A 25,992-nucleotide genomic window follows, 5' to 3' on the forward strand; every position below is an offset into this window, starting at 1 on the left:
TTTCCAGTGGAAAGTTTAAAGATTTGATTTTCAAATGGAGACGGGAGTTTGCAAACAGCAGTAGAAGAGTAAAGCCATTGGCTGCAGGCTTCTAGTTGAAAGTGCCCTAGCGGGGCAGAGGGCCACAGGCCCCAGGCCCACCTGTAGCCATCAAAGAGAGAAAGGCGCGCAGGAAGTCTGCATCGTTCCCAAGGCAAATTTCACAGAAGAATCGGATGATCTGCTGAAAATCTAAGCAATTTGCTTCCCTCATGCCCACTCCCCACCCCGTCCCCTGACAGAGCATTCTAAGGCACAGCTGGGAGAGAACCCAGCTTGGCCTGACCGCACGGGTCTTATGAGAACAAATGAGATGAGATGAGTGGGTTTTAAGAACTGGTGCTATCAGGGGTTTAAAGAAACGGTAGTGCTAAGATTTGGGCCCTTAATAGGGAAAGTACATTTAAATCATTAAAGCATAAGACTCGAGAAGATGAAGACAGAGATCCCAGGGCAGGGCTCCCTCTCAGAGCCACTGGCCTGGCTATTCAGAGGTGGGCAGGAGCAGATGCCTGGCCAGCAGGCACAGTATCCGTAGAGGGAGGGAGCCAGTGCCCAGGGCCTGCCCAGTGCTTTGTCCAAACAACTCAACAGAAACAGACATCTGCCATCTGCTGCTCTCAGCCCGGCTGGGTCCCAGTGGAGACTCTGGATGGGATAGATCCCATGCCTCAGGCCCTTGCCCCCATCTCCTCAGGTGCCAAGCCCCCTTCTCCCTAGGAACCACATGCCTTTTCCAAACCTGAATCCAACCATCTGGCACAACTTGATCCCAACACCTTCCTCACTAGGCTCGAGGTGGTCATCAGACATTAGCACTTGCATTTTACTTACCAAAAACAAACTTCAGAGAGAAGCTAAACTAATTTGTCCAGGCCCCAGGTCATCAGTCGCCCAGCTGAGGTCTGAACTGAGGTGCAGCCTCGGGTTCTTCTTGGTCCACCCTGGCCTCCTGGCTGCCTCAGAATGATCATTACAGCACAGGCGTTGGCCTTTTTGGGTGAGACCAGTGGGGCACCTGGTGGATGATTAGACCCTCTCCCTGAGAATGACAATTGAAGACACAGGAAGATTCCGCAGAGCTGGTGAGTCCACATAGGGACCCAAGATGGGCCCTGGGCCTGGAGGCTAGGAATGAGAATGGAGGGAACCTGATGCTGACCCATCAGCTCTGGTGACGGTAACCACAGTCACACAAGAGATGATGGTAATGGAGGCTTGTACAGTCAGAAAGAAACCTAATATCTATTGCTTTTGACCAGCTGAGTAGTATGTTCAAGATTTCACAATTAACTCATCACCCAACAACTAGAGCAACTACCATTATTCTCTGTTTAAGAATTAAGACGACAATCTTGATGTCACATAGCTCAGCACACACTGGGGAGCCAGCACCCCCACCTCCCAACCTCCAGCAGGGTCTGACTACACACATGCCACACACAGCAGGACAGCAAAGGAACAAGACACATGGCCCCTCTGAGGCTCAGGCCTGGAGAGATGGCGCCTTGTTCTGCTGACGCTGCCCAAAGTGCTGTTCCACGCAGCACAGTGACTGTCCTCCAGGGATCTTTGGCTGTTTGCAAGTATCAAATTCACCCCCAAAGACTTAGTAATGGCTTTGTTGAGAATATAACCAAGAATGTCCTACAGACTCTGAAGACCATACTCCGAAGAAGCTGCAGGTCCCTGGAGGGTGCTGCAGAACTGGAATCCCCACCCTGCAACCTGGGACCTTCTGCCTTCCTGTGTAGTCAGGCAGAGCAAGACGGACAAACAGACATTCACATGGCAGTGCTCGCCATCTCTCCCCTTCTTTCAAGAAAAAAGGGCAGGGGGTATAGCTCAGTAGCAGAGTGCTTGCCTGATGTCCTTGCTGAGGCAGAATAAAAAAGCAGGCAAAGGCCACTTGCACAGCAGCTGGGGAGTGCAGGGAACCTGGATACTTCTGAAGGGAGGACAGAGGTGGAAAGATGCAGGAAGGCCCCAGCATGCTGTCTAGGTTGGGCAGTCAGTGAGCACAGTTGGGGCCTAGGCTTTGGTCCCCAGGCTGTGTATGTTTTAGGTCCCTTTTGGAGGTGGCTTCACTGGACCACAGCCTTGTGTGTGTTGCCCTCTCATTGGCCTCTGAGAGCCAGGAACCCATGCATGTCTCCCCACTGATCCTCCTTCAATCAAACCCCTCAACTCCTGCAGTCCCCAGAAGAGGGGGAGCCATGGAGAATGCTGCTGGCCTGGAAGTCAGAGACAGGCCTCTGAAGAGACCATGCCTTAGATTCCCAAGGAGTTGAGAAAAGGTGACAAGCAAGTTTGGAGATTCCAAGGTGGAATGTGTGTGTGTGTGTGTGTGTGTGTGTGTGTGTAGCAGAAATCCAGTTTAAGATGCTTTAAATAAAAAGGGTGATCTAACGGCAGGATGTTCACAGGATGTCACAAGCTGCATGGCAGATAGGTCTGAGATTGGACCAGAGGGACCCAGGCCTGGAACATAGCCAGGACATTCTCTCCTTTGTTCCTCCCTGTGTACTAGTTTTATTCTCTGAAGCTGCCCTAGATAAGGGAGGGGGGGGTGGCCCTGTGAGTGCACCACCTGGAGCCTTCCCCAGGACTCATGGCCCTGGTTTGTTGCTGGGAAGAGGGCAGGTGAGCACTATGAGTGCCAAGGTCCTGTCCCCTCTCCCCTCCTGGCCAGGCAGACACAGCCTCTCTTCCCCAGGTCGCTGAGGCTGAAGGAAGCTTCCCCATAACTCAGGTGTCCAGTGAAAAGCAAAACAGAGCTGGTCACCTGCTCTTTTGGGGACTAGGAAACTTGGCCTCTGAAGTGTGAGTTCCCCACAACTTCCACTCAGAGCTGTGTGGCACCCAGGTCAGCTGACACCAGAGGCCTCTCTTGTCATCTGCTTTTGGGGAGGGGCTCAGGGTTGGCTTACCTGGGTCCATGTCCTCTTGTGAATACTCACTCAGTGCAGTGGTGACCTCTGTCTCCTAATGTTTCCTTTAGAAAGCTGTAGCCTCATTTTAATCCTTAGGGAAGAGTGACACCTTTATAGGCATCTTATCAAGTCATTTCCCTGGAATGTGCCCTGGTCACCTTTGTGTTTTCCAAGCTCAGGCTGCAGTGACCACACTCTGTCCAGCACTAGCAGATGGTGACAGATTTCAAAAGGGAGGCTCAGAAGACAGCGTCAGCTCAATTGTGAACAATGAGACCAGCCTCCACTGAGGCTGACAGTACAAAACAGTCACTTTAACTCAGGTCTTATAAAAACAGGACCCAGTTCCATCAGTTCCTAATACTTTTCTGCATGTTCCTTGGCAATTCAATTAGTTGGGGCCACATTTCTACCAAGCAGCCCACACTTCTGACTTTACCACCTGATGTCCTATGTCCTTCGCTCATTTAGACACTTTTTACCCCCTAGATACACATAACTAATTAAGAGAACCTCCTGTTATTCTTAGCCAGCCAGCTGGTTTATCTCTAAGCAACTTCATCCTGTTACTCAACCCCAATGAAGACGTTAATTGTTATGCATTTTATACACACACACACACACACACACACACTTTTTTTTGGTACTGGAGATCAAACCCAGGGGCACTTTACCCTTGAGCCACCTCCCCAGCCCTTATTTTTCATTTTGAGACAGGGTCTCACTAAGTTGCTTAGGGTCTTACTAAGTTGCTGAGGCTGGCCTTAAACTTGCGATCCTCCACCTCAGCCTCCTAAGCTGCTGGGATTACAGTCATGTGCCTGGCTTAAATGTATGCCTTTTAGAGAAACACATTAAATTTGAATTCTTACATATTAGTTCATGTGTATGTTCCTTTAACAACATGTATAGCTGGTTGCTAAAACATAGTTTTTGAAACATTCCCCCAAAAGTAAACTTTGCAGGGAGGAGAAATAATCTGTTAAATACCCAAATTCTTTTATCCCCTTAACACAGGATTTGTTTAAACAATGCAGCACAACATCTATTATTTATTTATTTATTTTTTACTAAGGCACGTGACGTATAGAAATACTGAGGTACAAAATGCAAATTTTTGCATAAGATTTTTGAAATACTCATTTTGGAAAATGAACGTGAATATCATCTTCCAGAACATTCAGCTTTTAGCTTGTTTTTTCTTTTGGACCAGTTCAACCAGCAGCTTGTACCTAGCGATGCAGTCTTCCTGTAGGAAGGAAAAGAAGAGGTGGAACAGTTATGACCTGTTCCTGTGTGTGCAGCTGCGCCAGCAGGGTGCAGCCTGGGCACTGGCCTATGCCCAGTGCTAGTGAGGAGGCCTTGTGTCCATGCCCTTGTCCCAGCCCCTTCTGGGTTTCCTGGGAAGGCACAGCTAGTCACAAGGCAGACCTGATTAGCCGCATTGGACAGGTGAAGGAGGAACTGGTGGCAAGCAAGAGCGCCCAAGGTGAAAGTGCTAACCAAAGGGTGAGGGCCCAGGACAGCTGTTTGTGAGGAGTATTCTCTTTACAAGGTTTGACTTTCAACTTGCTAAAGACAGCTATTATGTTACATTCCACTGATATCACCTGCCACTTCAGAAAAACCAAGAAGCAAGAGACCCAGCAGCCACAATATTACTCTCATTTGTGTCTACCTCTCCCTGGGGGCTTCTGAAACCTTCCTGGGCAGCCACATCAGCCCATCCCCAGGACACTGGCCTGCAGGGAGCTCTGGAGTGTGTGGAATGCTCTATCCTGCTGTCCTCGCCTAGCTTCGGCTCAGCTGCCTGGAGGTGTTGTACCTTCGGTGGGATTAAAGAAGGGAGGGGGTGATGGTGGGCAGGGGCTTCAGCAATCTCACACTGACCTCCAGGTACTTTCCAGAATTCATTCTGTTTCTGTTCAAACAACACTAGCCTTTGTTGAGCCAGGGACTGGGTAAGTAATTCTGTCTAGAGCAGATGACTTTACAAGGTGCCATGGACATTCCCTTCTGAGGCCTGCAGCATGGCCGTAGCGCACAAGCATCTTCCAGGAAGTGCCCTTCCTGTATCTGTTAAAACCACTCACCTATGGTCTTTAAAAATAATCAGTGTTTCCTCAGCAGCCATGTGTCCCTATCTACTCTGTGTATGAAACCAACTGAAGCCTGGACACACAGCATGAGCCCGAGTGCTGAGCTGAGAGGTGGCAAGGCTCTGCCCAGGCGCCCTAAATCCCCACGAGAGGGCTGGCAGGAGCCTCCACAGCCAGGCTGGGTGCAGCTGCTCCGGAATCCACTCCTCAAGTCAAGGCTAATGGGAACCCTGCTCTTTCCTGGTTGAAAACAGGGACACTTCCAAACCCCTAGGCAATGGGTTTCTGAGTGTTCTGTCCCAAGGAATCCACAGTTCCAGCTCCTTTATTTCCAGCCATTGCCAATTTATTACACATATAAATGCTGGTGTCCTGACTGATGCGAATGAAACTCAGGGGAAATAATTACTTCTGGCAAACCAGTTGGAGAGAGTGAGAGAATCTGTGCTTCCCAAATAGATCAACTGCTAATGGTTTATTTTTCTCCCCAGGAACTCTCAACTTCATCATCTTAAAGTAGGTGATAGATAACTAGACCTATGCACTCAGGGACATGGATGGCCACAAGCTAGATTTTTCCAACATAGAATTTCAATTAAAAAAAAATAAGAATGTAAATGAGCATCAGTATGCCCAGAGGCTACTGGGTGATAGGCACAGAAGGCACTAGAGATTGGTTCTTTTGATTTCTGGCATTCCTGATGCCTCAGAATGTGAGAACTCCAGGAGACAAGTGTGGCAGGAAAGGGCATGTTGAAAAGATCACACCCTGAAGCTCTATAGCTCCAAACTGTCAGATCCCACAGCAGGGAGAGCAGGGAGAGCACCGAGCCTGGGGCAGAGACTGGCTGTCTGTAGGAGACAACCCTTCTTCTCTTCTGAGATTTTATTTGAAAATGACCTGCAGGTGCACTTTAGCAGATACCAAGAGCTGTAAACAGGAAAAAGGTCAATTATAAACAGCCCAGGTTACAGAGGGCAGGTCAAGACCTAAATGTCAGTCCTACACTGACCCCACCCAGGAGAGTCCTGCCTCGGAGCCTGGGGGCGGCCAGGTGCTACATCCAGGTCCAAATTCACATCACAGAACTGATGGTTATCTTGATAATAGCAAGGCAGTTCTACCCCACAGGTCCCTTTGGTTTTAAGCCTTTTACAGAGCAAAGAGGGCCTTGTCATTTTATGACCCATCCCACTTCCAACCATGGCTGGCTGCTGCTTCTTTGGTGAGGATGATGCTCGCCAGTTCATGCTTCTTTCAACTGCCTGACTGAGTAGAACAAACTCTCAAAGAGCCTGGAAGATTGTAGAGGTGAAGTGTATGTTCTAAAACTGGAATCTTCTCTGGGAAAAATCAGCTAGTCTGTATAATAATTAAATTTTAGCATCTTGACCTCACTTACACCCACCAATCAAATGACCACACAGATTCATATGCTAAGGAAAAAATATGCTGGAAGATAATTGGCAAATATGAGAGCAGAAGGACAGCTGATGACAGATTTGTGTGTGATGAATGAAGTAGGTACAGGGACTGCAGCCTGTTGGTGGTACTCTATACTAGCACAGAGTCACCTTTCTCCCCATTCACTTACCTTACTCTTAGCTGGGACACATTTGGCTATTTTGTCCCAACGGTCAGAGGCCCCTTTTGGGTACTGCTGTAATGCCATTTCCAGAAGCTTCTGCTGATTCTGAGTCCACGGCTCCTCTGCAGCACGAGTTCTCTCTTTTTTCTGGCTCTCCTCATCACTGGATTCATTTTGTTCTGATATGTCAAAGTCCTTCTGCCTCTTTCCTCTACACTTCTCCTCTGGTTCAACCTTTGTTACTGCCTCAAGCAGCCTGGCTGCCTTCCTCCTCCTAGGCCGCATTTCAGTGTCCGCTTCCTGCTCTTCCTCCTCCACTGCCCTTCCTGCATCTTCTCGCTGGGTGATGATGTCATCTGGCAAGGCAGTGGCTGCCTTGATGGGTCTGGAATTGTGAACTGTGGATCTAAGTTCAGAGAGTCTGACCATCCCTAGGAAAGAAGGCCACAGCACACAGATGACTAGGCAAGGTAAACCAGGCAACAGTGAAAACAGGAGCTGTCTGCCACACATGGGGCAGTGGGCTAGACATTCTGCATACCTCATTTTTTTTCATACTAATCTAGAAAGGTAGGTATCATTATTAATTTTACAGGAAAATCTCAGAAAGCAGAGGAGGTAGGATCTGGACCCACTTTTGTCTGATTTCTTTCCTCTGAGGGATACTATATATATAATTATGATCAAAGAACACAAGGATCTCTCTGAAAAGGGACAATCTGCTATTAGGTAAGGAAGGACATTCTTTATACTCCAGCATTTTCATTATATCTATTAGCATAACTAAAACAAATCAGGCAAGACTTATACTATGCTGTCTCTGGCATGCACATGAGTAAATTATTCTGTAGCTATTAGAGGAATTCTTAAACATAGAAAGAAAATTTTTACTAAAAAGTTAACAAAGGAAGAAATGCAAATAGCTAATAAATGTTATAGGTGTGCAAATTGAAGCAACAAATTATCATCTTTCAATTATTAAATTGGCAAAGACAAGTAAGTATGACAATGTTCGGTACTGGTAAAGATGCTGAGAAACAGGTGCATTCATGTGCTGGTAGTGAGAGCAGAAAATGGTCTTATCCCTGGGCTTTTAGTAAAACATTCTGTGTTGCTATTAAATACTTAATAAGCTAGTCCAGGAAGTGTTTGTGATTTTACTTAATTCTGGGGACTGAGGATGTGGCTTGGTGGTAGTGTGCTTGCAGAACATGTGAGAGCCCCTGGGTCTAATCCCCCACCATTGAAATAAATAAACAAACAAATAAATAAATTTTAATTAATTAAAATACAATTTAAACTTTAATTTCAAATAGCTCTAAGTAGCTAGTGGTTAGAATATCAGACAATGAGGGTACAATCTTTCTGGAGGATAGTTTGTCAAATGTAGGTATATTTGACATATATTTGACATATATTTACTTAATGACTATTTTATTTAGAGGAGGTTCTCTTAAGGAAATAATTATGTAGCTATTAAGAGGCAGTATTTTACTTATCTCACATTTTGAAGTGATGGTTTCTTTCTTTCTTTCTTTTTTTTGGGGGGGGGGGTCAGCTTTTTTAAAATAAAAGGAAATCCTGCACGTAATAAATATATTCAAATAGTGTAAGCTCTCTGTCTGGTTCCCAGGCTCCTTCTTCCAAGGCAATAATGGATTGGGATATGAGACACAGTGTATGTGTGTGGAGTGTACAAATATCTAGAAAGAAACAAGTAAAGCACACACTGTGCATCTGTCTTTGCCTCACCCTCTTTATGTCTGTGGCAGTACACATCATTTTTAGTGGCTATGAGTGGATCTGTCATGATTGACTAAAATAACTCTTTACAGATAGATATCTGGTTGGTCCTCGTCTGGTATTGAATGCTACAAACAAGCAGCATTTCTCAAGCATGAGCTCCATACTTTTTGATAACATGTTCTATTAGTAGAACACTTTTCAATATATAATTCTAACATATAATATTTACTTATTCATAAATTATATTAATATATTACAAATGTTAATGAAGTACACCCACAAAATAAAATCAATTTAAAGATAAAAACGAGAAACAACAGTTATCTAAAATTAAAAAAAAATTTTAAATGCTATTTGAATAAATTTTATTACTTGTCAAGAAGTTTTATTTGCGGCTAGGTGTGGTGGTGCACACCTGTAATCCCAGTGACTTGGAGGCTGAGGCAGGGGGATAGAAAGTTAGAGGCCATGACCTCAGCAACTTTGCTAGAACTTGTCTCAAAATAAAAAGTAAAAAAAGGCTGAGGATGTAGCACAATGGTAATCAATCACCAAAACCTAAATAAATAAATAGATTTTAAACATTAAACAAAATTTGTGTGTGTGGGGGGGGTACTGGGAATTGAACCCAGTAGCATTTTACCACTGAGCTACATCTCCACTTTTTTTTTTTTTTTTTTTGGTACTGGGGATTGAAGACAGTGCTACTTCATCTAGGTATTTTTATTATATATTTTATTATTATTTTTTATTTTTTAATTTGAGACAGGGTCTTACTAAGATGCTTAGGGTCTTGTTAAATTGCTGAGGCTGGCCTTGAACTTGCAATCCTCCTGCATTGAGTTGCTGGGATTACATGTATGGGCCACTATGCTGAGCTCTAAAAACACTAAGTGAAACAAAACATTATCATGAAAATATTATTAATATTAAAAACAAAGAGACTAAAATGTTGTTTAATATTGGGTAAAATACTAAATTAGCAGGTTTGTTCCAAATTCTGTTTATTTTGGTGTCTGATTTTTTAAATTAATTAATTTATTTAAATTAGGAATATATGACGGCAGAAAGCATTTTGATTCATTGTACACAACTGCAACACAACTTTATTTTTCTGGTTGAACCCAATGTAGCATCGCATCAATATGTGCGGTCATACATGTACTTAGGGTAATAATGTCCATCTCATTCCACAATCTTTCCTGCTCCCATGCACCCTCCCCACTGCTCCCTCCACTTTGCCCAAAGTTCCTTCATTCTTTCCATGCCCCCTGCCCCCCATTATGGATCAGCATCCACTTATCAGAGAGAACATTTGGCCTTTGGTTCTTTTGGGATTAGCTTACTTCGCTTAGTATGATATTCTCCAACTCCATCCATTTACCTGCAAATGCCATAATTTTATTCTCTCTCTCTCTCTTTTTTAACTCAGAACAATCTATTGAATTAAAAAGGCAGAGCAGAAAAGAGAGGATGAGGGTTAAGAACAAAGACTGAGTCCTGTGGCAGCATTCATTCCTAGGTATTGGGGCAAAACTTAAAACAAATGGAATTTGCTACCCTCTTGATATGACATGTAATTCCTTGCTTCTTTCACATTCTTAAAAGAAAAAGCTTCATATTGTTCTGGGAAAAAAACTAAAAGCAACGGATAAATTAGTGTCCTATATCTAAAAAGAGGGTAAATGAGAGTGCATTATTTTACAGATTTTTCCAAACATCACAAAACTAAAGATAATATGTCAATTCTATTTTTTTTACCAAACATAAATCTATGACAAAATGAGAGCCATGTTGGCAAATTAAGGGGTATGTTTTAGATGGCTAGATGATATATACTGGAATGCAGAAAGCAGCTGGTACATTGAAACCAATGCTGGATCATTAATAGGAGGTCCACCTTTGGGTTATCACTATTAAGTTTCAACTGTCAGATTGTGATCCTTTGTAGATCAGATCAAGAGATAGTATAGTCAGTTTCTCAGGTGGTAAATCTAACACCATTCTGAGAAACAGCCATCCCCTTTACTGGGATGGAGCTATGTTGCTCAGTGAGGGAAACACAGATTGACTGGTGGCAATAGAGGTGACAGCAAGAGGACAGCAAGAGGAACCCTGTGTTCCTGATGCCTGGCTTATGCTCCCACTCTTAGGAAAAGGACCGAGAAGTGCATGGGTACATCATGATAAACAAAGCATAATGAAGCAGGAGCTTCCATGTTTTAATACAGGTCTGTGGTGACATTGTCTCAGGTGGAATCTGCCCACCAAAGTAACCTTTTAAGAAATGGGCCCAACCTGAGCTCCACATGCTGGGTGAGCCAGATAATTCTGTGCTCTGGTCACTTTCTTCAATGGGGCGAATTGGGGCTGCCAGATTTTTAAAATCATGCTTCATCTTAAAGGACACAGTCACTTCACCCTCCTCACGTTGGGGGGTAACTTTGATGAAAATGCCCACTTTGTTGGCCTTTCTGAAGGCTATAATGTCAGGATCATCCTGAAAATCCTGGGGTTCTGCCAACTCATCATATTCTGCTGCTGCATCCTTGCCAGCTAAAATGAGCTCTTTGGGAGGCACTACCACCTTACCAGTGCTACTGATATCATCAGGATCCCCCTTTTCACACTCAAACAGAGTCACATGGGTAAGGTTTTTCACAGGATTTGAAAGAGTCAGAAGGACCTGGCTCTCCTTCATGTAGCAAAGGTTGGGAATTGACACAATTCTCACTTCTGGAATATAATTGACAGCAACCAGTTGGATTTTGAATTTGACAGATGTTGGATTAAATTCGGGCTTGCTCAAATTATGTTCACATTTTCAGCGGTGCAGGGACCGTTTGATCAGAAGATGTTTGTGACGAGGATAGAGTTGTGAAGCACAAATTGGTTGGAAGTCAGGCTGTAAGAGGCGCTGCTGAAGGGTAGTCACCTCTTTTAAATTTACTGGTCTTGTGTAATAGTCTTCAGGTAGAAGTTCCACTTCATCCATGGCCTGAGCTGGCTCAATCTTTATCTCTTTCTGGTCCTCTCCTTCTTTAAGGGAAAGCCCAGCAAGGGTACTGATGGATGCACTAGCTTGTGGTTGCTGAAGCCTGGTTCCAAGACCATATTTGTCTGAAAAAGCCAGGGGCATATAGTTTCTACACTGTGCCAATTTCTTGTGATCTCGCTCAACCTTTTCTTTCTGAGCAAGCTGCTGGTAATATTCAATCAATTTGTTCATCCGTTGTGTGTGAGGATTTTCTGGTTCCTGCCAACCACCACTAGCTACAGATTTGTCTGCCATGCCCACATCTCTAGATGTCCAGCGACAAAATCCATGGCCAAGTAATAGGCTTTCTTCATGGTGGTTTTAGCTGGGTCATCTGGGAGCTGTGTGGAGATGCTTGTTGCCCAGGTAGATAGTGTGTGCATGTAGCCAGGAGAGGCAAAGCAGTTGGCACATCTATTTTTTTTTTTTTTTTAGTTTGGCTTTAGCTGATGGCATATTTTCTAAGCAACTGGGACAATAATGGGAGTCCACCTCGTGAGACACACATTCCAGCGACTGCAGCTTGCTACAATAGTGGCAAAAGTAGAGCTTCGAAAGCAGGCCCAAACCTTCTTTTCTCCTTGGACTAGATAGAGAACCCACTCCGACTGCAGCAAGGATGCCATCTGGAGAGGGAGGAGCCAACCTTTATTCTCTTTTTAATGTTCAGTAATATTCCATTGTGTATTTATACCATCGTTTCTTTATCCATTCACCTATTAAAGAGCATCTAGGTTGGTTCCACAGTTTAGCTATTGTGAGCTGAGCTGCTATAAACATAGATGTGGCTATGTTACTACAGTATGCTGATTTTAAGTCCTATGGGTAGAGACTGAGAAATGAGATAGCTGGGTCAAATGGTGGTTCCATTCTAAGTTTTCTAAGGAATCTCCATACTGCTTTCCAGAGTGGTTGAACAAATTTGCAATCCCATCAGCAATGTGTAAGTGTGCCTTTTCCCCCACATCCTCATCAACACTTATTGTTGTCTGTATTCTTGATAACTGCCATTCTGACTGGTGTGAGATGAAATCTTAAGAGTAGTTTTGATTTGCATTTCTCTAATTGCTAGAAATGTTGAACATTTTTTCTTGTATTTGTTGACTGAATGTATACCTTCTTTCGAGAGGTGTCTGTTCAGTTCCTCTAGCCCAAATTATTGATTGGGTTGTTTTTTTGGTGTTAAGTCTTTTTGAGTTCTTTATATATCCTGGAGATTAGTGGTCTATTTGATGTGTGTGTGGCAAAAATTTGCTCCCCAAATGTAGGCTCTCTTTTCACCTCGTTGATTGTTTCTTTTGCCAGGAAGAAGCTTTTTAGTTTGAATCTATCCCATTTATTAATTCCTGACTTTATTTCTTGTGCTTTAGGGGTCTTGTTAAGGAAGTGGGGCCTAATCTGATGCGGTGAAGATCTGGGCCTACTTTTTCTTCTATTAGGAGCAGGGTCTCTGGTCTAATTCTTAGGTCCTTGATCCACTTTAAGTTTTGTGCATGGTGAAAGATACGGGCTTAATTTCATTTTGCTGCATATGGATTTCTAGTTTTCCCAGCATCATTTGTTGAAGAGGCTATCTTTCCTCCAATGTATGTTTTTGGTGCCTTTGTATAATATGAGATAACTGTATTTATGTGGGTTTGCCTCTGTGTCTTCTATTCTGTACCATTGATCTACATGTTTATTCTGGTGCCAATACCATGCCAATCTTGTTACTATAGCTTTGTAGTATAGTTTAAGGTCTGGTATTATGATGCCTCCTGTTTCACACTTCTTGCTAAGGATTGCTTCAGCTATTCTGGGTCTCTTATTTTTCCAAATGAATTTCATGATTGCTTTTTCTATTTCTATAAGGAACTATAATTTTTTTAATATTTATTTTTTAGTTGTAGTTGGACATGATACCTTTATTTTATTTATTTTTATGTGGTGCTGAGGATGGAACTCAGGGCCCTATACATGCTAGGCAAGTGCTCTACCCCTGAACCACAACCCCAGCCCAACAATGGGATTTTAATTGGAATAGCATTGAATCTGTATAGCGCTTTGGGTAATATGGCCATTTTGACAATATTAATTTTGCCTATCCAAGAGCATGGGAGATCTTTACATTTTCTAAGGTCTTCTTCAATTTCTTTAGTGTTCTGTAGTTTTCCTTGTAGAGGTCTTTCACCTCTTTTGTTAAGTTGATTCCCAAGTATTTTATTTATTTATTTTGAGGTTACTGTGGATGGGGTAGTTTTCCTAATTTCTCTTTCAGAGGATTCATCACCGATGTATAGAAATGCATTTGATTTATGGGTATTGATTTTATATCCTGCTACTTTGCTGAATTCATTTATTAATTCTACAAGTTTTATGGTGGAGTTTTTTGGATCCTCTAAGTATAGAATCATTCTGTCAGCAAATAATGATAGATTGAGTTCTTCTTTTCCTACTTGTATCCCTTTAATTTCTTTCTTCTGTCGAATTGCTCTGGCTAGAGTTTCAAGGACTATGTTGAATATAAGTCATAAAAGAGGTCATCCCTGTCTTGTTCCAGTTTTTAGTGGGAATGCTTCCAATTTTTCTCCATTTAGAATGATGCTGACCTTGGGTTTAGCATAGATAGCTTTTACAATGTTGAGGTATGTTCCTACTATCCCTAGTTTTTCTAGTTTTTTGAACATGAAAGGGTGCTGTATTTTGTCAAATGCTTTCTCTGCATCAATTGATTTAATCGTATGATTCTTTAAGTCTATTGATGTGATGAATTATATTAATTGATTTCCATATGTTGAACTAACCCTGCATCCCTGGAATGAACCCCACTTGCTCATGGTGCACTATTTTTAAAATATGTTTTTGTATGTGATTTGCCAAAGTTATTGAGAATTTGTGCATCAATGTTGATCAGAGATATTGGTCTGAAATTTTGTTTCCTTGATGTGTCTCTGCTTGGCTTTGGTAACAGGATGATACTAGCTTTGTAGAATGAGTTTGGACAGGTTACCTCCTTTTCTATTAACGGAATAATTTGAAGGTATTTGTATTAATTCTTCTTTTTAGGTCTTGTACCACTCAGCTGTGAATCTGTCTGGTCCCAGGCTTTTCTTGGTTAGTAGGTTTTTGATGGTGTTTATACTTCCTTGCTTGAAATTGATCTGTTTAAATTGTATATGTTCTCTTGACTCAGTTTGGGTTTATCATATGCCTCTAGAAATTTGTCGGTGTCTTTGAGGTTTTCTATTTTACTAAAGTATAAATTTTCAAAACAGTTTCTAATTGTCTTCTGTACTTCAATAGTGTCTGTCTTGATATTCCTTTTCCACCATGAATTTTAGTAATTTGAATTTTCTCCCTCCTTTTTTTCATTAGGATGGCTAAGGTTTTGTCAATTTTATTTATTTATTCAAAGAATCAGCTTTTTGTTTTGCAATTTTTTGAAGTGTTTCATTTCAATTTCATTGATTTTTGTCCTGATTTTAATTATTTCCTGACTTCTACTTTTGGTGTTGGTTTGTTCTTTTTCTAGGGCTTTGAGATGTAATGTCAGGTTGTTTTTGTTGACCTTTTATTCTTTTAATAGTGTATTTTTTAGACTCCAGGTGTTGGAGTAGCTTCTACTTTTAATTTTATCATTGATTTCTAATTTCATTCCATCATGGTCAGATAAAATACAGGTTAGTATCGTTATTATTTTGTATTTGCTAAGACTTGCTTTGTGGTATAACATGGTATATTTTGAAGAAGGATCCATGTGCTGCTGAGAAGAAAGTATATTTGCTTGTTGATGGAATATTCTATATATGTCTGTTAAGTCTAAATTATTGATTGTATTATTGAGTTCTATAGTTTTTTTGTTTAGTTTTTGTTTGGAAGATGTATCCAGTGGTGAGAGAGGTGTATTAAAGTCACCCAATATTACTGTGCTGTGGTCTATTTGGTTCTTGTGTTTGAGAAGGGTTTGTTTGACATACATAGATGCCCCATTGTTTGGGGCATAGATACTTATGATTGTTATGTCTTGTTGATATATGAATCCCTTAAGCAGTATGAAATGTCCTTCTTTATCCATTTTCACTAGTTTGGGTTTGAAGTCCACTTTATCTGATGCTTGTTTACATGGTCCATGTGAGTGGTATGTTTTCCCCACCCTTTCACCTTCAGTCTGTGGATGTATTTTCCTGTGAGATGAGTGTCTTGAAGACAGCATATTGTTGGGTCTCTTTAAAAATCCAATCTGTCAGTCTATGTCTTTTAATTGATGAGGTTAGGCCATTCACATTCAGGGTTATTATTGAAATATGATTTGTATTCCCAGACATTTTGGTTTATTATTGTCTTTTAACTTGACTTGGTTTCTACTTTGATTGTCCTTTCCTTTAGTGTAGTTTCTCCCTTTGCTGATTTTCACTGTTTTTCATTTCCTCCTCCTGAAATATTTTGCTGAGGATATTCTCTCAGGCTTTCTCACTGTCAATTCTTTTAACTTTTGTTTATCATGAAAGGTTTTTATTTCACCATCAAATCTGAAGCTTAATTTTGCTGGACACGATTCTTGGTTGGCATCCGTTTTCTTTCAGAGCCTGGTATGTGTTGTGCCTGGTATGTACTGGCTTTGAGGGTCCGGGTTGAAAAATCTGCTGAGATATGAACTGATCTCCCCTTATATGTGATCTCATTCTTCTATGGCTTTTAAGATTCTATCGTTTTTCTGTGTGCTAGGCATTTTCATTATAATGTGAATCTGTTGTAATTTTGTACAGTTGGTGTCCTGTAAGTTCCTTGTATTTGATTTTCCAATTCATTCTTCATGTTTGGAAATTTTCTCTGATATTATTTCACTGAAGAGATTGTGCTTTCCTTTGAATTTGAATCTCTGTGCCTTCCTGTATCCCAGAAAATCTTAGATTTGGTCTTTTGGTGCTATCCCACAATTCTTGGAAGTTCTGTTCATGGGTTCTTACCATCTTCACTGTGTGGTCAACTTTATTTTCAAGATCATATACTTTGTCTTCATTATCTAATGTTCTGTCTTCCAAGTGATCTAGTCTGTTCGTGATGCTTTCTATTGAGTTTTTTATTTGGTTTATTATTTTATTTGGTTTATTGTTTCCTTCATTTCAAGGATTTCTGATTTTTTTTTTCAGAATCTCTCTTTCTTGAAGTAACCTTTACTATCTGTATTTTTTAGTTGTCAATGGACATTTATTTATTTATTTATATGTTGCTGAGAATCGAATCTAATGCCTCATACATGCCAGGCAAGCACTCTACTACTGACCCACAACCCTAGCCCTGGTGTCTGATTTTTAATGATCATCATACATCATATAGTGTATGCAGTGTAGCATACTGTTGGCTTTTCTTATTTGACTGTAATATTCATTTTGCAATCCAAATTGTAGGGATTTTCATAGAAATGTTCCCTAAACCAATTAGTTGTTTTGTAAATTAAATGGAAAGTGTTATATACTTATATTTTAACAAGATGAGCTTTGTTTGAAGAATTTACGGTTAAAATTGTACTTTGAACATTTTCATTAATTTATTATTATTATTATTATTATTGCTCACTACATTGGTGAGGCTGGCCTTAAACTTGAGATCTTTCAGGCCTTAGCTGCCAGAGTGATTGGGATTACAGGCATGAGCCATCATGCCAGAAGACATTTTTTAATCTGTAAAAATGAGAGTTTTTATGTGTCACATAATTTTGCCCCCCCCCCCACGAAAAAACAAAACAAAACAAAACCAACCAACTTATAGTAAAGCAACTATTTTAATATCTGGCACCAAATTAACATTTTTTGATGAAAAATATCTTTTTAAAGCACTTTGTTAAAATATTAGGAAGACTGTTTAATATGAAATAATCACATTGTTACTCTCCATCTTACTAAAAAGTGTCACTGAGATTCTAGTAGTAACCCCACTTGATGAGATATTTTCTTGTAATATGTTGAACATGAAAGGATGACGATAAGGCCACCCCAACCTGTTAGCACTGTGGAATTTCCACTCTTCCTTTAGGCAATTTCAGTTTCCGCTGTAGCAGTACCATTTTATAATGGACACAGTAAAAATGCTGATATATATATATATATATATATATATATACACACACACACACACACACACACACACATATATATATATATATATATATATATATATATAAGCTTAATTCCCTTCTCACTGTTTTAATATAAAAATAAAAACAGGTAGAAGCCAGGTGTGGTGGCGCATGCGTGTAACCCCAGCAGGTGGAAGGCTGAGGCAGGACTGCAAGTTCAAGGCCAGTCTCAGAAATTTAGCAAGACCCTGTCTTAAAAAAAAAAAAAAAAAAAAAAAAAAGAATGGGTATGTAGCTCAGTGGTATAGTACCCTGGGGTCTATCCCTAGAATCTGCTCCCCCCACCCCAATATTGGTAAAAATCTTAATTTAGTCTTCCTATACTCCAAAGGATCATTTTGCCTAGCCTGATCAACATGGTGAGACCCTCACCCCTTTCTCTTCACAAGAGAGTAAAGAGCCAAAATGTCCAATAATAGGAACTTGTTAAATAAACTATGATGCAATTATATTATGGACTACTATGTGGTCATTAAAAAGATAATATAGAAATATGGCATATGGAGTGAAAAAAATACAAAGCCATTGTGTTATGGTCACATTCTTATAAAATATGACATAAAATTCTGAAGAAATAACACCAATGGGTAGGATACATGAGATTTTTATTTTCTTCTTTTGGTTTATTTTTACTTTTTCTGAGTTTCTACTAATGGGCATTTTTGCTTTCTATGTTCACTATAGCAACTCTAATAAGAAAAGACCATTTACTTGAATGGATTGTGTTTTTGACCTATGGTAGATGGTTATTTCTACTTTGTGTTCTAATCAGCCAGCTTTATTTCTCTGAACTTTTCTACATCAAAATCTCTGAAAAGCATTCACAAAATCTTTGGAAACAAGTTCAGATTTTCTAATATTTCAGAAAGCACAGTTTTATGGGAAAATACTTAAAATAGTGAACAAAATAAACATTTTAATTTCAAAATTCTTTGGATTTTTTTTTTTTTTTTTTTTTTTTTGGTACTGGGAATTGAACCCACAGGGCACTTAACTACTAAACCGCATCCCCAGCCCTTTTTTAACATTTTAATTTAGAGACAGGTTCTCACTAAATTGCTGAGGTTGGCTTTGAATTTGTGATCCTCCTGCCTCAGTCTCCCAAGAAGCTGAGATTACAGGTGCAGGCCACTGAACCCAGCTTTAATTCTTTGGATCTTTGAGGCTCTTAAAAAATAAAATATGGAATTCAGTGAATATACTTGTGATTGAGACTTACTTTTAGAAAGCTATAGGATATTTGGATGTGGCCAAATATCATATAGGTTTTACTTTTTTCCCTCTCTAACTGTGAGTTACATACATAGGTTCTAGTCACTGCATGAAACTGCCTCTGGTGCCACTGACACTAAAGGGTGAACATACTTTTCTCCCAATCACAGGTGTCACCTCAGAGCTTCCTTAAATGTTCAACTACATACTTCTTGTTGTTTTCATAGCATTGTCCCTCTAGCAATGATCTAGAAAGATCTGTGTCTGCTAATTACTGTAAGCTGCAGTGCTTTTCAAGAACACATTGGTGGAGACCGTCTTGCAGACAGACTGTTCTCAAACATCATCTAGTGCCCAGCTCTGCCTCACGGTCCAAACCAATAACTTCACTGGTAGAAAAGGAACCTGGAAATGTCCTTTTCCAGGAAAGCACCAAGTGGAATCCTTTTGGGGGGTGATCTGGAGATCTTAGGGTTTGCTAATACCTGGCTTTTCTGCATTACTCTTTCTAGAACCTTCTTTGAGGTAGGTGGGAAGATTTAGGAGGGACCTTTTTACTTCCTGGTTCCAAGCAGAGTATAGAGATTCTAATAAAATTCCAGTTAATCTTGGAAGACACAGATTTTGAGAAACACAAATTCTCAGGAAAGCTGCTTATCCATCCCGAAGGGTAATGCTGGTGTGTGTTGTGGTGGACAGTGTGGGGAAATGTGAGTGGTGAATTTCTGTAATGGGCAGATAGATGCTCTACTATGTTCCCTGTCTCACAGATACTAGAGAAGAACAAGATTTGTATAATTCTTTAAACTTATTAAATATATCTTCTTAGCACCAACTATATATATATATATATATATATATATATATATATATATATATATATATATATATATATATATATTGGCTTGTTGGTGCCTACAATTTTTTTAGAGTTAAGACTGATAAGAGTTCATTGGGCAAACCTTATCATACCTTTGTATTTGAATAAATATAAAGAAATGATTTATTTTGAACAAACCACTATATATTAGTGAGATAAGGTACGTTCTATAACTCACCTGGAGAGCAGGTAACTGAATCCTTCAATTGCTTGGCTTTGGTTGTCACCTGTTTCAAAAATAAGAAAAGCAAAATATCTTACTTTCCATGTGCCTTGTAAGTTGAGTGGCCTATTTCATGTCAAGTTCATGTGAACAGCCAGTGTTCATTGTATCTTAGGCCTAGAAGACACTCAGCCATCAATCAGTCCAATGAATTTATTTAACCAATTGGAGAAACTGAGGCCCAGAGAGATTAAATGGCTTGACCCCAAATATCCATCCATTCAGCAGAAAAATCAGAACAAGAACTCAAATCATCTCACTACCTATGAGTGACAGTTCCATTACACTAGGCTGCCTCTTAAAACATGCTACTTTTGTTGGGAATAGTGGTGCAAGTTTATAATCCCATCTACTAGGGAGGCTGAGGAAAGAGTACTTTAAGTTTGAGGCCAGCCTTGGCAATTTAGCAAGACCCTGTTTCAAAATTAAAAAAGGACTGAAGATATGTCTCAGTGGTAGAGTAAATACAAGTGGGTCATTTTCATCTCTTTCTTTCATTCTTCTTCTTCTTCTTTTTTTAGTTAAGAGTTCCAGAAATCGAGGAATGTCATATCAGTGACTACGGTAATCATCATTTATACTAATGATCTCACAATGTAAAATTCTATGTATCCCAGAAAGAAACCCTAAGATAATATAACTTTAACAGTGAATGTTAGAGGAAGAATCTTTTGGTGGTGTGGGGCAGTTGGATCCAAAAATCATGATCCATTTACATCTGAGTGTAGATTCACACAAGTAGTTTTATTTAGTGGTAATTCTTTTCCACTTTACTTTTTAACCAATAGTACCATATTGTATGTTTCATTCTCTAGTTTGCTTTTTTTATTTGATAATGCCTTGGAGTTCTCTCTCTATATATATATATAGCGCTTTCTCTCTCTCTCTCTCTCTCTCTCTCTCTCTATATATATATATATATATATATATATACACACACACACACACACACACACACACACACACATGAATACATATATATTTCCATATATATATATATATTTTCCCCCTTTTAAAAAGATAAAATTTACAGAGCATATGATTTTACATGTACAATTCAACAACTTTCTTTAAAAAATAGATCTATGTCAATAATTTCCTAATTATAGAACATTCTTATTACTCCAGAAAGTCCTCTTTTTACTCTGCCATGAACAACTGCTGTTCTGATTTCTATGTTTTTTAAAATATTGAGCCCAAATTAAGAATTTTAAATGAAGTTATTTGCCCCAACGCATCTCTAACAAGATAGCTTTTGCCAATTTAAAATGTTATTAAAGTAATATTCTATTGTACACATGCAATTTTTTGTAAGCTTTTCTATTCCATTAATCATATATTCTTTTTTCAATATCTTTATTTTGTTTATTTATTTTTGTGTGGTGCTGAGGATGGAACCCAGGGCCTCACAGTGAGAGGCAAGTGCTCTCTACCACTGAGCCACAACTAAGCCCCTTAATCTACATATATTCTTGAACCAACATATTTCACTTAATAAAATTTGAAAATAAAAGCTCAGAAAGTATGATTGTTAAGGACTCCAAGTTAGGTGGGTAGACTGATATTCAAACTTGGTTCCACTTTTATCAGCTGGGTAAATTCGAGCAACATTCTCTTTTCTTTGTTACGTGTGGTACCCTCTCTAATATATGGATCACATTCCTAATACCACTTGTGTCTTATGGGTGTTTTAAGTTTGAAACAAGCTCTTAGCATAATACCTAGCAGATGTTAAAGACTCAGCAAATACTCCTATTATAATTGGAATAAATCATTTTCCATTCATACAAAGGGCAGAAATAGAGAAAACATTTAATGTTGCTTAGAAATAATTTCATTCCCAACCTTCTCTCTTCACAGATGACTTTGCTTCCTATTTAATAGAAACAAATTGAAGTTACTCAACATGAGTGTCCTTGACTTCCAAATTTTCCAATTCAAAATTTGATTGCACTACCACATATCCTTCCCTTCTTTAAGCCCAAATCAAAGAAAAAAAATTACCTTCCTTCCTTTTAAGCTAAAGATGTCACTTGAATCCTCATAGGACTATGTCCCATAAATTAAATTTCCTTTGCTTTTATCTTCATCTTCTCCTGGTCTATCAGTTACATCCCATAAACCTTCATATTTGGCTTAAATAGGCTCTACTCTAAGACAATGTTCCCTTGCTCTTTTTTTTTTTTTTTCCTATTCCACTTGGCTTTCATCAGAGTTTCTCCTAGTTTTTCTTCTCTCTCTTCCATCACAGGCTCCTGCCCCTTGTTCCCTGATATAATTTCCTTAACATCCGGTTCTTGCCATTTTATAGTTCTTCCCATTTTCTCCTTTATTATCTCATTCTATCTATTTAATAATATCTTAGAAAATAAATTATTAACCTTTGTCTCTGGTCCTGCCCACTACCTTTGAACGCCAATATCACAGAAATTAACCATGTAACATGGATTATCAGATCTGAAAAGGACCTATGTGCCACACTGCGTTCTAAATAAGATCTGCACATGTGTATGTGTATATACCCATTGTTCACAGCAGTCATATTAAGTAGGTTTAGAATTCTTATCCCCATTTTACAAAATCTGAGGCCTGAAGAAAATAAATAAAGTCCAAGGTTGAACCCAGGAAAGTAAAGATCTAAAATCTTTGCTCTCAATCATTCTAACGCATCACCTTTTGAAAAAAAAATATCTCATTTATAGACAAACAGGTCAGGTACTCTTTGTCCTCTACCAAATAGCTTTCCCCTAACTGCCACTAAATTTCTCATTTATAGATCTATTAGCTCCTTAGACTAAACAAAACCCAATCTAAACTTACCAACTTCTCTCCCAAAATAACTTCTATGTTCCTTCTCCTTTCCTTAATAGTACTGTCATTCCATTCACATAAGATCAAAACCTGAGTCAATTTTTAGATTTTCTTCTCCCTCTTAACCCATTGCCAAGTTCTTCACCATAGCAACCTCACCAGTTCCCTCCTTTGCAAAACTAGTCTCACCACCTGTATTGGTCTGGATTAGGCTAATCACTGATTATATAATTGTGTTCAATTCTGAGCCTAACATGCAAAGGAATTCACACTACGATTTCATTCTCTTTCCTGTTTGTGTATCTTTTAGTTCAGGAGAACCAAATGATTAATGCTGTTCCAGATGTCAGAAAAATCCAAGGCAACTATCATCAACATCGTCTGAAATGTCTTTCCTTCCTTCATCAAAGCTCTCCATAAGTATGTGTTTGTCTAGAGCCAAACCACCCTTCAAATGTGTACTTTCAAATGTGCCTTTCTTCTTGAACACCTCTCTGATGTCCACTATCATGACATTCAACTCTCATCACAATTAATCCTTGTTCTCTCAATTGATGTTACATATTTTTAAAAAATTTTGTTTATGTTTTTGGTGCCAGGGGTTGAACCCAGATATGCTTTCCCAATCAGCTACATCCCCAATGCTTTTATTTTTTATTTTTAAACAGGACCTCACTAAGTTGTTTAGGGCCTTGCTTAGATGCTGAGACTGACCTTGAACTTGTGATACTCCTGCCTCAGCCTCCTGAGTCACTGTAATTATATGCGTATAATACTGTGCCTGGCAAGACTTAATTTTTAAAAACATTATCATACATAACATTGTTGTATAGTTGTATAGTTCTGCCTGAGATAGAGTCTTGCTAAATTGCTTAGGATCTCGCTAAGTTGTTGAGGCTGGCGATCCTCCTGCCTCAGCCTCCCTAGCCTCTGGATTATAGGTGTCGTGAGTCACTGTGCCCAGCTGGATTAGCTTTTTATCATTACTAAATGTCCCTTTTTACCTCTAGTAAATTTTTTTAGCTTTAAAATTTACCAAAGATATATAAAGATACAGAATATCTTTTATTGTACCTAAACAATAGAGGAAGCGAAATAGACCAATACTCAGAAAAGCTTATGGTCTATCTTTTAGATCTTATTTGTCTGATTCCTGCCTGTACTCATAAATTATAATATGCATGGTTACATCAGGAGTTCAGAAAACTTCATTTGAGGTCAATAGTCAAAATCACAAATATATTTTGCTGCAGAATCTCTTAACTCAAGACACATAATTCTCTGATACCCTAGAGTCAGGATACAGACTTCCATATCAATCTTTTTTCCCTTTATATATGAAGGGCTAATACTAAATATGTTAATATGTTTTCTTAAAGCAAGTAGACTCTTAATTTAAAGATCCTCTTCAGTAAGCAAATTCCATTGATACTTGGGGTTAAAATCATTCATTTAGTATTGACACTCTAGTATTAGATTGTATTGATCCAGAGTCTCCTGATATGTAGTCTAGAGCAAGTTTTCTGTTTTTAGAGTCAATGAATTGGACTGAGAGAATACTTAGTTAGAGACGCTTCATATTCTCTACTACACAACATCACAGCCCTTCTTATTCTCAGTGTAAAACAATGAAAGTGGTGGAACATCACTCTCATCTTGGAGCTATACCTTTTCGCTCACTTAAAAGGCAATTTAGAACTTATAACATGTTCATTAGATAGACGCAAAGTACAATTTTCCAATTCAACGTGGTTTAATAATTACTATAATATTCTAATCTTTTTGCTAAGTTTATTTTTTTCTTTTTTTTTAAAGAGAGAGTGAGAGAGAGAGAATTTTTTTTAATATTTATTTTTTAGTTATCGGTGGACGCAACATCTTTGTTTGTATGTGGTGCTGAGGATCGAACCCGGGCCGCATGCATGCCAGGCGAGCACACTACCACTTGAGCCATATCCCCAGCCCGCTAAGTTTATTTTCTAATGTCATAAGATGGTTTTATAAAAATGACAACTGCAAGTGACTGATTTTTATAAAGAATTTTTCTTTTCAGTTTCTGACTCAGGAGGAGGTATTAATGTGGGAGATGATGACAAAATGTTTTCATTTGGAGAAGGTGTGGTATCTGCAATTGATGAAGAAGTTTCCAAATAAATAGCCATCTAACAAAGTTTCATCCAGAGTGTCTGAGTAAGATATCATGCCATTTCAGGAAAGTTAAGATGTGTCTCAGTAAACATGGTCATCACCAAATCTATTTCTCTCCTTCCACACATTTGGAATGACTTCCATAATGTGAGTGCCAACTTATTTTTGAAACATTCAATATTATTTTCTCAAATGGTCCATAATGAATTTTCTAGCAATTCATTCTGGATATCATATGCAACTGCAAAAGATTTGGTCCCTGACTTAACAAGGATGTTCAGGACTTTTTTCTAGTATCTGGTGGGAAGAAAACACATCTTTTTTTTTTTTTTTTTTAAATACCATTAATTTATTTTGTTCTTTAAAAGTTTATGTATAAAGATAAACATGAATTTAGTTTAAGGAGAGGGAACAAATTCTAAGGTTGACTAAAATCTAGCAGTATATGATGCTTGCTCTTGTTCTATGAGGATAGAAATGGGCTGTTTCTCTTCACCTCTCTGTGATGAGACTGATAGCAGTTTGTTAATCACAAATTCTCATAGCCCAGGAGAGGAGGATGCTACATGCTTTGTGGGACAACATGGAGGTTACATTTACAGCAGAATGACCTAACAGGAGCTTTGGAGGTGGGCCTTGTAGCAACAAGTGGATGAGGACTAGGTATAGTGCAGTTGGTCCAATCAATAGAGCAACTAGCCAAGGAAAACACATCTTTCTACAAAGGCCTCACAAAGATGACCTATCTGAGCAGTTAATACTATGGGTCATCAGCTTGGGGAGGCTTTTGGACAAACCACTGCATCCACATGTATACTAGCGGAACTGGACTGCAGAACTGTGGGAGGATATGTTTTACTATGTTCTGAGGTTAAGTGGAAAACATTTTAAAACTACTCTTCCTATTGCCCCAAATTTATCTTTAAATTCTTAATAAATAGGGGCCCTATGATTCAGTCTAAGACATACAGGTTAAAGTAGAATGAATGGAAAAAAAAATCCAAAATAGGTGTCATTCCCACTGGTGAAAACACTGATGAAATAATAGAATATTAAATTATCAAAATTAAAATGAAAATTATAATCCATTGGGTAGAGCTAGGGTTAGTGGATAGTTATATGGTTACATACTTCTGCTCAATTTAAAGAAACTATCCAAG

General features: G+C 39.2%; 1 protein-coding gene and 1 pseudogene across 1 annotated transcript in view; both read right to left on the reverse strand.

Moving 5' to 3' along the window:
• Window positions 1–4,053: 4,053 nt before the first annotated feature.
• Window positions 4,054–25,992, reverse strand: part of Dnajc1 (DnaJ heat shock protein family (Hsp40) member C1) — a 236,297-nt gene continuing 214,358 nt past the window's right edge. Inside the window, exons 10-12 of the mRNA XM_026402388.2 lie at window positions 19,829–19,877; window positions 6,667–7,091; window positions 4,054–4,221 (exon numbers count right to left, since the gene is read on the reverse strand). Of these exons, the coding sequence (XP_026258173.2) occupies window positions 4,153–4,221; window positions 6,667–7,091; window positions 19,829–19,877 (543 nt within the window). The 3' untranslated portion in view covers window positions 4,054–4,152. The remainder of the gene's footprint in view (window positions 4,222–6,666; window positions 7,092–19,828; window positions 19,878–25,992) is intronic.
• On the reverse strand, window positions 10,656–12,069 carry LOC113192276 (dynactin subunit 4 pseudogene; annotated as a pseudogene).

This window comes from Urocitellus parryii, chromosome 9 (genome assembly GCF_045843805.1).
Source record: "Urocitellus parryii isolate mUroPar1 chromosome 9, mUroPar1.hap1, whole genome shotgun sequence".
Taxonomy (NCBI): domain Eukaryota; kingdom Metazoa; phylum Chordata; class Mammalia; order Rodentia; family Sciuridae; genus Urocitellus; species Urocitellus parryii.